Raw genomic sequence first — 12,691 nt, 5'->3', positions numbered from 1 at the left:
GCTTGATTTTGTACCACTATACTATAGTTTATAACTATCCCAAAAAAGAAAAAATATATAGAATCACCATATAATATAATCTATATAAAAGAGGAGTTTTTTTCCCTCCACTTTTTCCCTCTTTTTTCTCTCAATTCTCCCATCAATTTTTCATAATTTGTTTTTCTTTTTTTTAATTCTTTTTTAAATATTGTCACATTTAATTTATAAAGAAATATTCAATATGCATCTAAATTTAAATTTGTGACAAGATTTATAATATGACATGAAATCATCAAAAATAATAGTATAAAATTAATAGATTATAGTAAAAAATTTAAAATATTTAATTCTCTCTCTTTTTGTTCAAATTTTACAACTTTTTATTTATGTTTGTGTGTGAAGATATTTATGTATCTATTATGACGTGTAATATTCTTAATAATGTGTAATGCAATTATCAAATGATTTAAAATTATTGAATAACTATAATTACAATTATACTTGAGTAAATATATAAAACTATCCACTTTCATATAGTAAAAATAAATTTTAGCCACTAGAATAAAAATATTAAATTTTATCTACTTTTTGCGCGAAAAGACTAAAATACCCCTCCTTAAATATTTGCAATTTTCCAAAAAAATCCACAATCTCTCTCCTCTCATTTTTTGCGTAACAGTCTCTCTCTCTCTCTCTCTCTTTCCTCATCTCTCTCTCTCTCTCCTCACCTCTTTCTCTTCTCTCTCACTCCTCTTTTTCTCTCTCTCCGTTAGGAACATCAACTTGCTGATCTCCACCGGGCTCATCGTTCTCCTGCTCTGGAAAATTTCCTCCACTTGCTTGAATAATTTGTGCTCTTTTACCCCTAAATAATTGCTAGCTAGGTTTTTGAATGAATTGAAATCACACAATTGGAAATTGGACAATCCGTCCATGAAATTGAGCAGAGCCGATGTAGAAACCTTAGGCGCCGGATTCTCGGAGATGTAGCGGTCGAGATCCTCGATGACGACGAGGGATTTGGAGGAGCTCTGCAGCAATAGGGCGTTGAGGTTGGCGCAGAGGAGGAAATTGGCGACGGCGGCGATGAAGCTGGATTTCTCGGTGCCGGAGGGGCATAGAGGAGGTAGCTCCGCTTCCAAATGCGCCCTAATTTGTGGAGGTAATGTATGGAACGGGCGAACATCTCCAATTCCAATTGGATCCTCGTCTTCAAATCCTGGCTAATCACGAGGGAGTCAAAATTGGCGGGGTGATCAAAGGGGACGGATCTCCAGCAACTGCCGGCGTTGTTGTGGAGCCGAGGGCCGCGGTCATCGGCGTCATCGGAGACGGTGTGGATGTGCTGGAGATAGGGTTTGAGAATCCGACACTTGCTCTTGCGCTTGATTTTGAGCACAAAGTTGTATTTTTTTTTTTTTTGCAAAGTTGTATTGAACCTTCTGATTTTAGTTTTTACCATTTGAGAATGATAATTGAAATGAAAAAAAATTACTGATTTGTGAGTTAGTTCCTGTAGTTTCTCGTTTGATGCTTCGATTTGATAATGTGAATATGTTAAAGTTTTCATTTTTCTTGAATTCACAACTACATTTATGAATTCACAATCAAATGACCTTGGAAACAATTCTTGCTAGTATGAATTCACAACTAAAATTCATAACTTATTGTTTTTGAATTCACAATCATCTTGATGAATTCACAATTTAATATTTTTGAATTCACAACCATATCTATGAATTCGCAACTAAAATTCGAATTCACAACAAAAATAAGTTATAGTTTTAATTGTGAATTCAAACTTTAAAAACTCAAATTCGCAACTGTTTGAATTCACAATCAAAATAAATTCTGGTTGTGAATTAAATTCTGATTGTGAATTTTACTGGTTGTGAATTCCCAACCAAAAAATTCTTGCTATGTATTAAATTTTGGTTGTAAATACACAACCAAAAAATTCTTGTTGTGAATTCAACTGTTTAGGGTTTAGGGTTTAGGTTTTAGGGTTTAGTTTTTAGGGTTTAGGGTTCAGTTCAGTTTCAGTTCAGTTGTGAATTCACAACTAGGGTTTAGTGTTTCAGTTCAGTTCAGTTGTGAATTCACAATCGTAACAATTCACAACTAGGGTTTAGGGTTTAGATTGGGTTTAGGGTTTAGGTTTTAGGGTTTAGTTTTTAGGGTTTAGGGTTCAGTTCAGTTCAGTTTCAGTTTAGTTCAGTTGTGAATTCACAACTAGGGTTTAGGTTTACGGTTTAGTGTTTCAGTTCAGTTCAGTTGTGAATTCACAATCGTAACAATTCACAACTAGGGTTTAGGGTCAATTCTACTGAACCTCGTAGTGATATGATAGATAACAATATTAGTGAGACTTTTAATGGATATATTCTAAATGTCAGAGGCAAGCTCATTATACACACGTGTGAAGAAATTAGGAGCTCATTAATGGTTAGGCAGGTTAAGAAGTTGAATGATATGTTTGTGTGTTTGATTTGATCTGCCCTATGGTTATGAAAAAGTTGGAGAAAACCAAGCATGCTTCTAGATATTGTACTGCAATGCCTGCCACCCCAGATTGGATTTGGGCGAAATTACAACTTATGGGATATTTAAGAATCAATCCTAAATTCATGTATTTTGTGACAAAAAAAAGGGTTATGATATAATCGAGAAAATTGACAAACTTGATGTATTTTACGGCAATAACCCCTTTAAACTACTATATATAACTTTATAAATTTTTCAAAACAATTCTACATGAATATATCAATTACTCTCTATCCCGCGAAGCTTGAGCAATTTCTTTTTGGCACAGATTTTAAGGATTTACTAGTATTTTGTGTGTTAAGTGTGTGATAAGTGAAAAAAAATGAAAATATGAATAAAGGGAAAAAAATTGACATATAAGGAAAGTGATCAAGCTTTGTTGGACAACCCGAAAAGAATTACTGCTCAATCTTCAAGGGACAAAGAGAGTACTAAATTTACATAAAAATTCTATTTGTTTTATTCTTCCATCGCTACATTAAAAAATATATTTATAGTTATCACTGCACTTTTCTGCTAAAACAAGAAGAATAAGATCCCAAAAATACTATAGGAATATATTAATTTATTAAATTTACATTAAAAGTCTATATGATTTTTCATCCAGCACTACATTAATTAAAAATCTATCATTGATTTTATATTAACCATGAAAATAATGGTTTTTCAACTTTTTTTTATATATTAATTACTATATATTGTGAAATTTATAACAATTTTATTGATGCGAAGTTCATGAATTGTGTGCAACGCACTCTCTGGTAGTTCTAATATAAAACATTGAATGGATTTGCATTCTTAACGAATGTTTTAGACATCATTTAAGTGAATGATACAAAAGAATGAAACTCGCAAAATCAACTGCAGATAGAGATGGAAGAATCATCAATTCATCATCACAGCCTCATAGTGTATATGGAGTCAAGAAACAATTGAAGCATTTAAAATAATCAAAATAAAACACTATCTCTACCTTCCCTTACCATAACACCTATTTTGAAAAGAGGTCCTTCGGTACAAGTTTCTTAACCTTATCAAATAAAACACTATCTCTACCTTCCCTTACCATAGGTTCAATCAACATTGATAAAGTAGTTTCGTCAAGTGTGAATCCCTTTGAATCCATCTCTTCCAACAGTGGCATTGCATCATGCATCTTGTTCCTTTTCAGAAGACCTTGAACAAAAACATTGTATGTCACACTATCCGGCAAGCAACCGTTGTTTACCATTTGCGTCATCAAATCCTTAGCGCACTCTATCTGTCCTTCTTCACAAAGTGCACCGATAAGGATTGTATATGTTACGACACTGGGCCGCATACCTTTGGATGGAAGCTCGTTGAAAAGATCCTTAGCCTCCTCCATCTGCCCTTCTTTGCAAAATGAATCAATCAGAATAGTATATGTTATGACGTTGGGCTGCATACCTTTGGAGGAGAGTTTGTCGAAAAGATCCTTCGCTTGTCTAACTTTATTATTAATGCACAATCCCTCAATGAGAACATTGTAAGTCCATATATCAGGAGACACTTGTTGAGCTTCCATCTCTTTGAACAGCTTTAAGCCGTCTTCACATTTGCCTTCACGAAATAAGGCCTCAAGCATTATGCTATAAGAAACCACATCGCGCTCTAACCTTTGGTAGGGAATTATGGTAAAAAGCCGTGAAACTTCATCGATTTGGCCCTTTTTGCAATACCCGTTCATCAAGCTATTGTAGCAATTGATATTGGGCTTGATTCCAGAATTTACTGCCAATCGGAAAATGCGTCTGGCTTCGTCCATTTTTCCTTCCATACAATACCCATTTATCAATGTAGCGTAAATGAAAATGTCAGGTTGTACATCAATCTCCTTCATAGATACCAACATATGCTCGGCCTCTTGCACCTTTCCATCTTTGCACCAAGCAGTCACAAAGATATTACATGTCACCACATTCGGACAGACCTTATCAGCAATCATCTTTTTCAAAACGTCTTCAGCCTCATCCATTCTTCTCCTATTGCATAACCCCTCAATTATTGAATTATATGTCACAACATTAGGTGAAATCCCCTTATCACCCAAAGAGGAGAAGAGCTGGAGAGCATCGTCCACCTTTCCTTCCTTGCATAGACGATCAATGACTGCAGTGTAAGAATAGACATCAAGTTTGCAGATTCCCTTTTCTTTTTCCAATAAGCAGAGCAATTCCAGCGCTTTGAGAGTACCAACAGCTTTGCATATCCCATCAATCATAGTACTATACGTACGTTCATTGGGCTCGCATAATTGGTAGACCGACAGCTTCCACAACACTTTAGCTGCCTCTGGGATCCTTCCAACCAACAGTAACCCTTTGATGAGAATGGTAAAGGTCACCACAGTAGGCTCGTACCCACGCTTGAAAAAAATGCCTAAGATTGCAAACCCAAAATCAGGTTTTTTCAGTCGGCAGTAGCAATCAATCGCAATACTCAATATGTAGTGATCTACAGGAACATCCCTTTGAAGCATTTCGTCGATCAGATGAAGGGCAAGAGAGTATTGTCTCATCTTGACCACAGCACTCAGCAATTTCGAGAAAAGCTTAACAGAAGGAAGCGGCTCTGTTCTCATCAAATCCCGAAATAGAGCGACAGCATCATTGGGCTCACGTATAGATTCAAAATCGAATCTATGATAAGCGGAGAAGTATCTAATTTGGTGGGTGAGATTATCAAGATTAAATCTGGGATAGGAGGAGAAGGATCTAATTTGGTGGCTGAGATTATCAAGATTGAATCTGGGTTTGGCGTAGAAGTATCTAATTTGGTGGGTGAGATTATCAAAATTGAATTTGGGTTTGACAAGAAACGAGTGTAGAGAAGCAAAGGGGAGAGTGGATGAATTGAAAGAAGAATTGGAGATAATTCTTCCCAAAATCATGGCAGCGTGATTCCGACTCATTCGCACTCTTTTTTGAGAGATTGCTAAGTGCAAAAGCAGGTAAGTTGAATGAAAAAAAACAAAGTGGGTGTTGGTGTTAAATAGGCTTTGCAAAGAAAAGCACAACAGAAAACAATAAAATAGGTAAAACTATTCCTATAGAATAGGACTTTATTAAACGGAAGTAACTCCTAATCCTAGATTCAGATTTTGCGGATTATGTATTGTTTTTCTTTCTCATAATTTTATTTAGGGTTAATTCCATATAATATCATGAATTTTGTCCGAAATCCATTTTCCCCACAATCTTTAAAAATTCCACTTTTTATCAAATACTAGTCGGTAACCCGTCGAAAATCGATGGGAATAAATGAAAATATATAAATATTTATAATTATTCAATACGTTTTTTATTTGATGATTTTTTTTCACTAAAATAAAGCATTAAATAAATTTGTTTTAAAGTAAAAGATGTTAACTAAATATATTTTTACTAATATTTAGTCAAACAATTCTCTCAACTCAAAAGCTAATTGTAAGAAACTAATTTTAGACACTTCCACCAATCCAATCTGATTATGATGATTTTAGAAATTTCCGATGCTTAAAAGTCAAATTCTGTCTCCCCCTGCAAAAAAAAAAAAAATTCCGAAGTCCCAAGCCGAAACATGATATTGTAAAAGATGAAATATATCCATCCTCATATAACACATTATTGTAATGCGATTATATATAAAAGAAAAGAAAAACCTAAGAAACCATTGAAAGCACAAAAAAAGCAGACTAAGGGCCTAGCCTCATTAAAACCCTTTTACGGAAAACCCGGTAGGAAAAACCGTAGAAGGAAAAAAGAGTACCCGTCTAAAACGAAAACAAAAAGGAAAGAAAAGAGGAGCGGGAAGGTCAATTTCAAGGACTCCGGCCTATCTATCATCCCCAAACCGACCTGGCTCAACCATCCTTATATAACATATTTTACATATGAACATGAAAAAATATGATGTTTATTGCACCTTTCTTCCCTCCAAGCACAAGCAGCACACACATATCAAATCAACCTAGCAAAATATAAGAAAAAAAATATTTTAAATAATATCGTTAATGACTTAAAACTTTTAAAGTTTGAATAAAATATTAAATTTGCAATTACCTCATAATCTATCGAAAATTTCATCATATACAACATTAAACATAATTATACAATCTACTGATTATGAACTTCGTTTATATACTCGTACTCATTTTAAACTCAATTAAAAATAATTTTATTACTCATTCTAAATTCATTATAGTAATATCCGCTAATTATCGTAATATGCTTAAATTTATTAAATATCTAAATAATCAAATATAAGTTGTTACGATAATTAGTTATCTATCTCAATAAAAACTCATAACATTTCAAAATAAATATTAACAATAAATAATACTCCCTCCGTCCCGGCTTTTGGTATCCAGTTGAGAACGGCACGGGTTTTAATAAAGTGATTGATGTGTTGTGAGTGGAATAAGGGTCCACATTTTATGTGAGAGTTAAAATAATTAAAGTGGAGTAAGAGCCCCACCTACTTTTACTAAAAATAGAAATTGATACCAATATGTGGGACGACCATAAAAGGAAAGTTGGATACTAAAAGCTGGGACGGAGGGAGTAGTAAATAATAAAATATTAATAAATATAGAAAATTTCACGTAAGCAGATAATCTTTTATTTAGATTTCACAATTAGTGAAGTCTTCCACAAAAAATAAATGTGGATTCCTGAACATCTATATGTGTGTATTAACAATAAATAATATGAATAATAAAAACTATATAATTTATGCACTCGTTTAAAACTTACACATTTTTACTCGTGCCAAACCCGATTTAAAAGTAATTTTAATTATTCGCTCGTCCAAGCTGACAAACATACGAAAGAGATTAATTCTCTTTCCAAACATATATAATAATATTCGTTAATTATCCGAACATATTTAAATTTTATAAAATATCCAATTAAACAATACTCCTTATTATAGTTATTGATTTATCTAATTCAAAAAAAGCTTACAATCAGTATGTCTGTTTTTGGACATTACAAAGTATACATTTATAATGATCTCATAATATCCCTTAGGCTTCTATCAAGCGCTTCAAAACAGTATATATGCGTCATTGGTTCCTCATCCAAAATAATAAGCTTTGTTTTCTCATGTAGTCCAGTTAAATCGTTATCTGGGTTTGAGCACTTTGAATTCACCATGCAAGGTGAGTTCATTCTTTCTGGTCCGCAAAAACCATAGATCATACATTCTGCTATGGCCTGGTGTAGCTTAGGATTGACTTCCTTATTTGGAAGTTCAACACATGATATAAAATCATCAATGTTCTCTATAAGGTGATGCTGAGCTTCACATTTTATAAACAGAACGATGTGCGCATGAGGGAGTCCTCGCTTTTGAAATTCAATAGTTGCAACTACTATGTAAATCAAATATAATATCATAAATTTAGTAAGTTAATAAATATTTATTATATCTATAAGTTAAAAAATTATATAAGTGATCTAAATAAATAAATAAACAAATAAGTTATACCTAAAAGTATAAGAATAATAACTTACATGCATTGTGTTCACCAAACAATTTTCCTTGCTTAAGATCACGAATAAGTTCTTCAAGCTTCATTTTGAATATTCGAACCAATATATCTTGTCTATCTTCTGGTCTTACGTTTTTCTTGTCAATGAACCTTGTGATCTCTGGCCATTTTGGATTGCATGTGAATGTTATGAACAACGACGGATATCCTGTCCACCTGCAAATTGCCATGGCATCCTGATAATTTTGAATCATATATCGCCTCCCTCCAGTGAATGTTGATGGCAATATGCATGGTTTGCCAATATATGTCGTGTCGGTATTTCCCTTGCTTTTCAAATCATTTAGATTCACGTATAGTAGAAAGGACTAAACTCATTCAAGCATATAAGTTCACTAGTGCTCTTTTGGACAATTATGTCTCTCTTATCGGGCATCGATTCAAAATCTCCAACAATATTTATATATACTTAAAAATAAGTATTAATACATGTAAATAACCATTTTGTTTAACAAAAGATTGATGTTAGCTGCAAAAATAATAAAAAATTATTATAATTATTTTTTGTTTGAATATAATATTTTACCTTTAATGAAATTATAATAATAAATAAAATTTAAAAATATATAACTATAAGGAACTGGAAGAAAAAAAATATAACAATAAATAAATTTAAAATTAAAAGATTCTAAACATATGTTTAATTGGTATCACTAACTGAATTAATAGATTCTGTATTTATAATAGAGTAAATATATAAAACTATCCACTTTCATATAGTAAAAATAAATTTTAGCCACTAGAATAAAAACATTAAATTTTATCCACTTTTTGCGCGAAAAGACTAAAATACCCCTCCTTAAATATTTGCAATTTTCCAAAAAAAATCCACAATCTCTCTCCTCTCATTTTATTCGTACCAGTCTCTCTCTCTCTCTCTCTCTCTCTCTTTCCTCATCTCTCTCTCTCTCTCTTCTCTTTTTTTTTCGCACCAGAGATTTCTCTCTCTCCTCACCTCTTTCTCTTCTCTCTCACTCCTCTTTTTCTCTCTCTCCGTTAGGAACATCAACTTGCTGATCTCCACCGGGCTCATCGTTCTCCTGCTCTGGAAAATTTCCTCCACTTGCTTGAATAATTTGTGCTCTTTTACCCCTAAATAATTGCTAGCTAGGTTTTTGAATGAATTGAAATCGCACAACTGGAAATTGGACATTCCGTCCATGAAATTTAGCAGAGCCGATGTAGAAACCTTAGGCGCTGGATTCTCGGAGACGTAGCGGTCGAGATCCTCGACGACGACGAGGGATTTGGAGGAGCTCTGCAGCAATAGGGCGTTGAGGTTGGCGTAGAGGAGGAAATTGGCGACGACGGCGATGAAGCTGGAGTTCCCGGTGCCGGAGGGGCATAGAGGAGGTAGCTCCGCTTCCAAATGCGCCCTAATTTGTGGAGGTACTGTATGGACTATGGAGCGGGCGAACATCTCCAATTCCAATTGGATCCTCGTCTTCAAATCCTGGCTAATCACGAGAGAATCAAAATTGGCAGGGTGATCGAAGGGGACGGATCTCCAGCAACTGCCGGCGTTGTTGTGGAGCCGAGGGCCACGGTCGTCGGCGTCATCGGAGACGGCGTGGATGTGCTGGAGATAGGGTTTGAGAATCCGACGCTTGTCCTTGTGCTTGATTTTGAGCACAAAGTTGTATTTTTTTTTGGGCAAAGTTGTATTGAACCTTCTGATTTTAGTTTTTACCATTTGAGAAAGATAATTGAAATGAAAAAAAATTACTGATTTGTGAGTAGTTCCTGTAGTTTCTCGTTTGATGCTTCGATTTGATAATGTGAATATGTTAAAGTTTTCATTTTTCTTGAATTCACAACCACATTTATGAATTCACAATCAAATGACCTTGGAAACAATTCTTGCTAGTATGAATTCACAACTAAAATTCATAACTTATTGTTTTTGAATTCACAATCATCTTGATGAATTTACAACTTAATATTTTTGAATTCACAACCATATCTATGAATTCACAACTAAAATTCGAATTCACAACAAAAATAAGTTATAGTTTTAATTGTGAATTCAAACTTTAAAAACTCAAATTCGCAACTGTTTGAATTCACAATCAAAATAAATTCTGGTTGTGAATTAAATTCTGATTGTGAATTTTACTGGTTGTCAATTCCCAACCAAAAAATTCTTGCTATGTATTAAATTTTGGTTGTAAATACACAACCAAAAAATTCTTGTTGTGAATTCGACTGTTTAGGGTTTAGGGTTTAGGGTTTAGGGTTTAGGGTTTAGATTGAGTTTAGGGTTTAGGGTTTAGGTTTTAGGGTTTAGGGTTTAGGGTTTAGTTTTTAGGGTTTAGGGTTCAGTTAAGTTTCAGTTTCAGTTTCAGTTTCAGTTCAGTTGTGAATTCACAACTAGGGGTGTAGTGTTTCAGTTCAGTTCAGTTGTGAATTCACAATCGTAACAATTCACAACTAGGGTTTAGGGTTTAGATTGGGTTTAGGGTTTAGGGTTTAGGGTTTAGGGTTCAGTTCAGTTCAGTTTCAGTTTCAGTTCAGTTTAGTTCGGTTTTACTTCAGTTGTGAATTCACAACTAGGGTTTAGGTTTAGGGTTTAGTGTTTCAGTTCAGTTCAGTTGTGAATTCACAATCGTAACAATTCACAACTAGGGTTTAGGTTTAGGGTGTAGATTGGGTTTAGGGTTTAGGTTTTAGAGTTTAGGGTTTAGGGTTCAGTTCAGTTCAGTTCAGTTTCAGTTTCAGTTCAGTTCAGTTCAGTTTCAGTTTCAATTTCAGTTTTAATTTCAGTTTCAGTTCAATTGTGAATTCACAACTAGGGTTTAGGTTTAGGATTTAGGATTTAGGATTTAGTGTTTAGGGTTTTAGTTCAGTTGTGAATTTAATGTTTCAGTTCAATTCAGTTCAGTTTCAATTAAGTTTCAGTTCAGTTCAGTTGTGAATTTAGTATTTCAGTTCTGTTGGGAACCTATTGGAATATCCTGATCCTTGTTTTGATGATACCAAAATTCATAGGTCTTAATTGTAATAGACTAGAACTGTTTTGAACTTAAGTGTTAGAGTTCGTTTCTAGTTTAGCTTGCGGTTTCGAAGACTGAAGACTGAAGAACGAAGACTGAAGACTGAAGACTGAAGATACCAACTAAAGTATCAGTTGAAGAATCAGTTAGGAACTGATTACTTAATGCGAGCCATGGATTGATACTAAAGTCAAGTATCAGTTAAACATTCTTCCTCGGACTGATCTTCCAACGTTCAAAGGAAGCCACGTACTCACAAAGTACAGCTGCATTAAATGCAGAGATCTCAGGATCTTATCTCTGCAGAGGTCATTCCCATCTGGTGGCTACTTTATCAGAGACGTCAAATCTCATGTCCCTTAAGAGAGCCGTTTCCACCAGACAAGGAACCTCAAAGATTGAAGCCTCAGCCCAAATTCGAATTGCTCTCCAACGGAAGAAATCTTGAGGACGTTCTACGCCAACGAATCTATTCAAGAGTTCTCCTACAAATAGCGCTCGATGATCAACTTCAATCGTCACCGATTCAACGACATAAGCTGAAGCTCTGCCAAAATCGCTACTCAGCCTAAAGCTCAATCTCCCCAAAGCTTGAATCGAAGAAGAGAATTTCAAAGCCAAAATCAGTCACTGGTGATTACATACATTTTCTTAGACCTTAGGCAAATCTCTGTTCACCCAGAAGCCAAGGTCAAACTTGCTACAAAGAACTTGTTCTTTGCAGTATAGTTGGCACTCGTTCAAACCTCCCCCCAAAAGAGTGTTTGAGTGATTCGGAGTTCAGAAAGGTATTCTGACTCTGAGAGTCTTAGCGCGGGTTGTGCTAAGCAAGAGAAATCCAACGCGAGTGAAGCGTGGATACTGAAGAAGGGTTTTTCTTCAGTGGTACGGTTGTGTGCACCGGGCAAGCACACGGTTTGGTTTGCAGTGCATCTGTTAAGCACTTGCGGAGTGGATTGTTGGTCTGATCAACCGACCGTGGATGTAGGAAAGGGTTTTTCCGAACCACGTAAAAATCTCTGTGTTGTTTACAGCTTTCAGTTTTACATTCCTACTTGTGTTGTTTCATTTGATAAACTGAATACTGATTAACAGCAAAGAGAAACCTAAGACCAAAAACGTGCTCAACCCAGGCTATTACGAAACTAAGTTTAATTTCCGCTGCGTATGATATCAGTCTGACTGATCTATCTTTTGATAGTCAGGAAGAGTGTTATCATCTCTGTTTTAGCAAACTCGACTGAAGCCCATAAGTGCATCAGTTAAGTTCCAGTAACTTAACTGATAACTCCTTACTAAAGAGCATTCAGTATCAGTCGTCAACCCTTTTTGGTCAAAACTGTTTTCAGTTAACAGGCGTCTTTGTTTGCGTGTAAAGTTTCATTTTGATCTCTCTTGGAGATCCCTTTGCTTTAGAGGAATTTGCAAAAAATAGCCCATAGGTGTATTCCCCCCCTCATACATCTATTCGAGACCCTCAGGACCTAACAATTGGTATCAGAGCAGGTTGTTCGCAAGAACACTCTGTGTCTGATTAGGTTCTAATTGAACTAGATCCTTTTTCTCAAAGGTCTCGAAAAAGTTTTCTCTTTCAATTTGTGCTTGCTATTTGCTCTAT

At 34.8% G+C, this 12,691-nt stretch overlaps 1 protein-coding gene and 1 pseudogene across 1 annotated transcript; both read right to left on the bottom strand.

Moving 5' to 3' along the window:
- Positions 1 to 28: 28 nt before the first annotated feature.
- LOC130998680 (AAA-ATPase At2g46620-like) lies at positions 29 to 1,444 on the bottom strand (annotated as a pseudogene).
- A 1,921-nt stretch (positions 1,445 to 3,365) lies between these two features.
- LOC130999139 (putative pentatricopeptide repeat-containing protein At1g12700, mitochondrial) lies at positions 3,366 to 5,502 on the bottom strand. Its single transcript, XM_057924638.1, has one exon. It carries the CDS (start codon positions 5,456 to 5,458, stop codon positions 3,518 to 3,520), a length of 1,941 nt encoding a protein of 646 aa, XP_057780621.1. The 5' UTR covers positions 5,459 to 5,502; the 3' UTR covers positions 3,366 to 3,517.
- Positions 5,503 to 12,691: the final 7,189 nt, after the last annotated feature.

The sequence above is a fragment of the Salvia miltiorrhiza genome, chromosome 8, assembly GCF_028751815.1.
Source record: "Salvia miltiorrhiza cultivar Shanhuang (shh) chromosome 8, IMPLAD_Smil_shh, whole genome shotgun sequence".
In the NCBI taxonomy this organism is placed as follows: domain Eukaryota; kingdom Viridiplantae; phylum Streptophyta; class Magnoliopsida; order Lamiales; family Lamiaceae; genus Salvia; species Salvia miltiorrhiza.
The sequence above is the reverse complement of the archived record's forward strand: the minus strand, read 5'-3'. Positions and strand labels throughout refer to the sequence as shown.

What these genes read in the sequence shown, in the direction of transcription:
- LOC130999139 (XM_057924638.1), bottom strand. Translation starts at nt 5,458, where the DNA reads ATGAGTCGGAATCACGCTGCCATGATTTTGGGAAGAATTATCTCCAAT.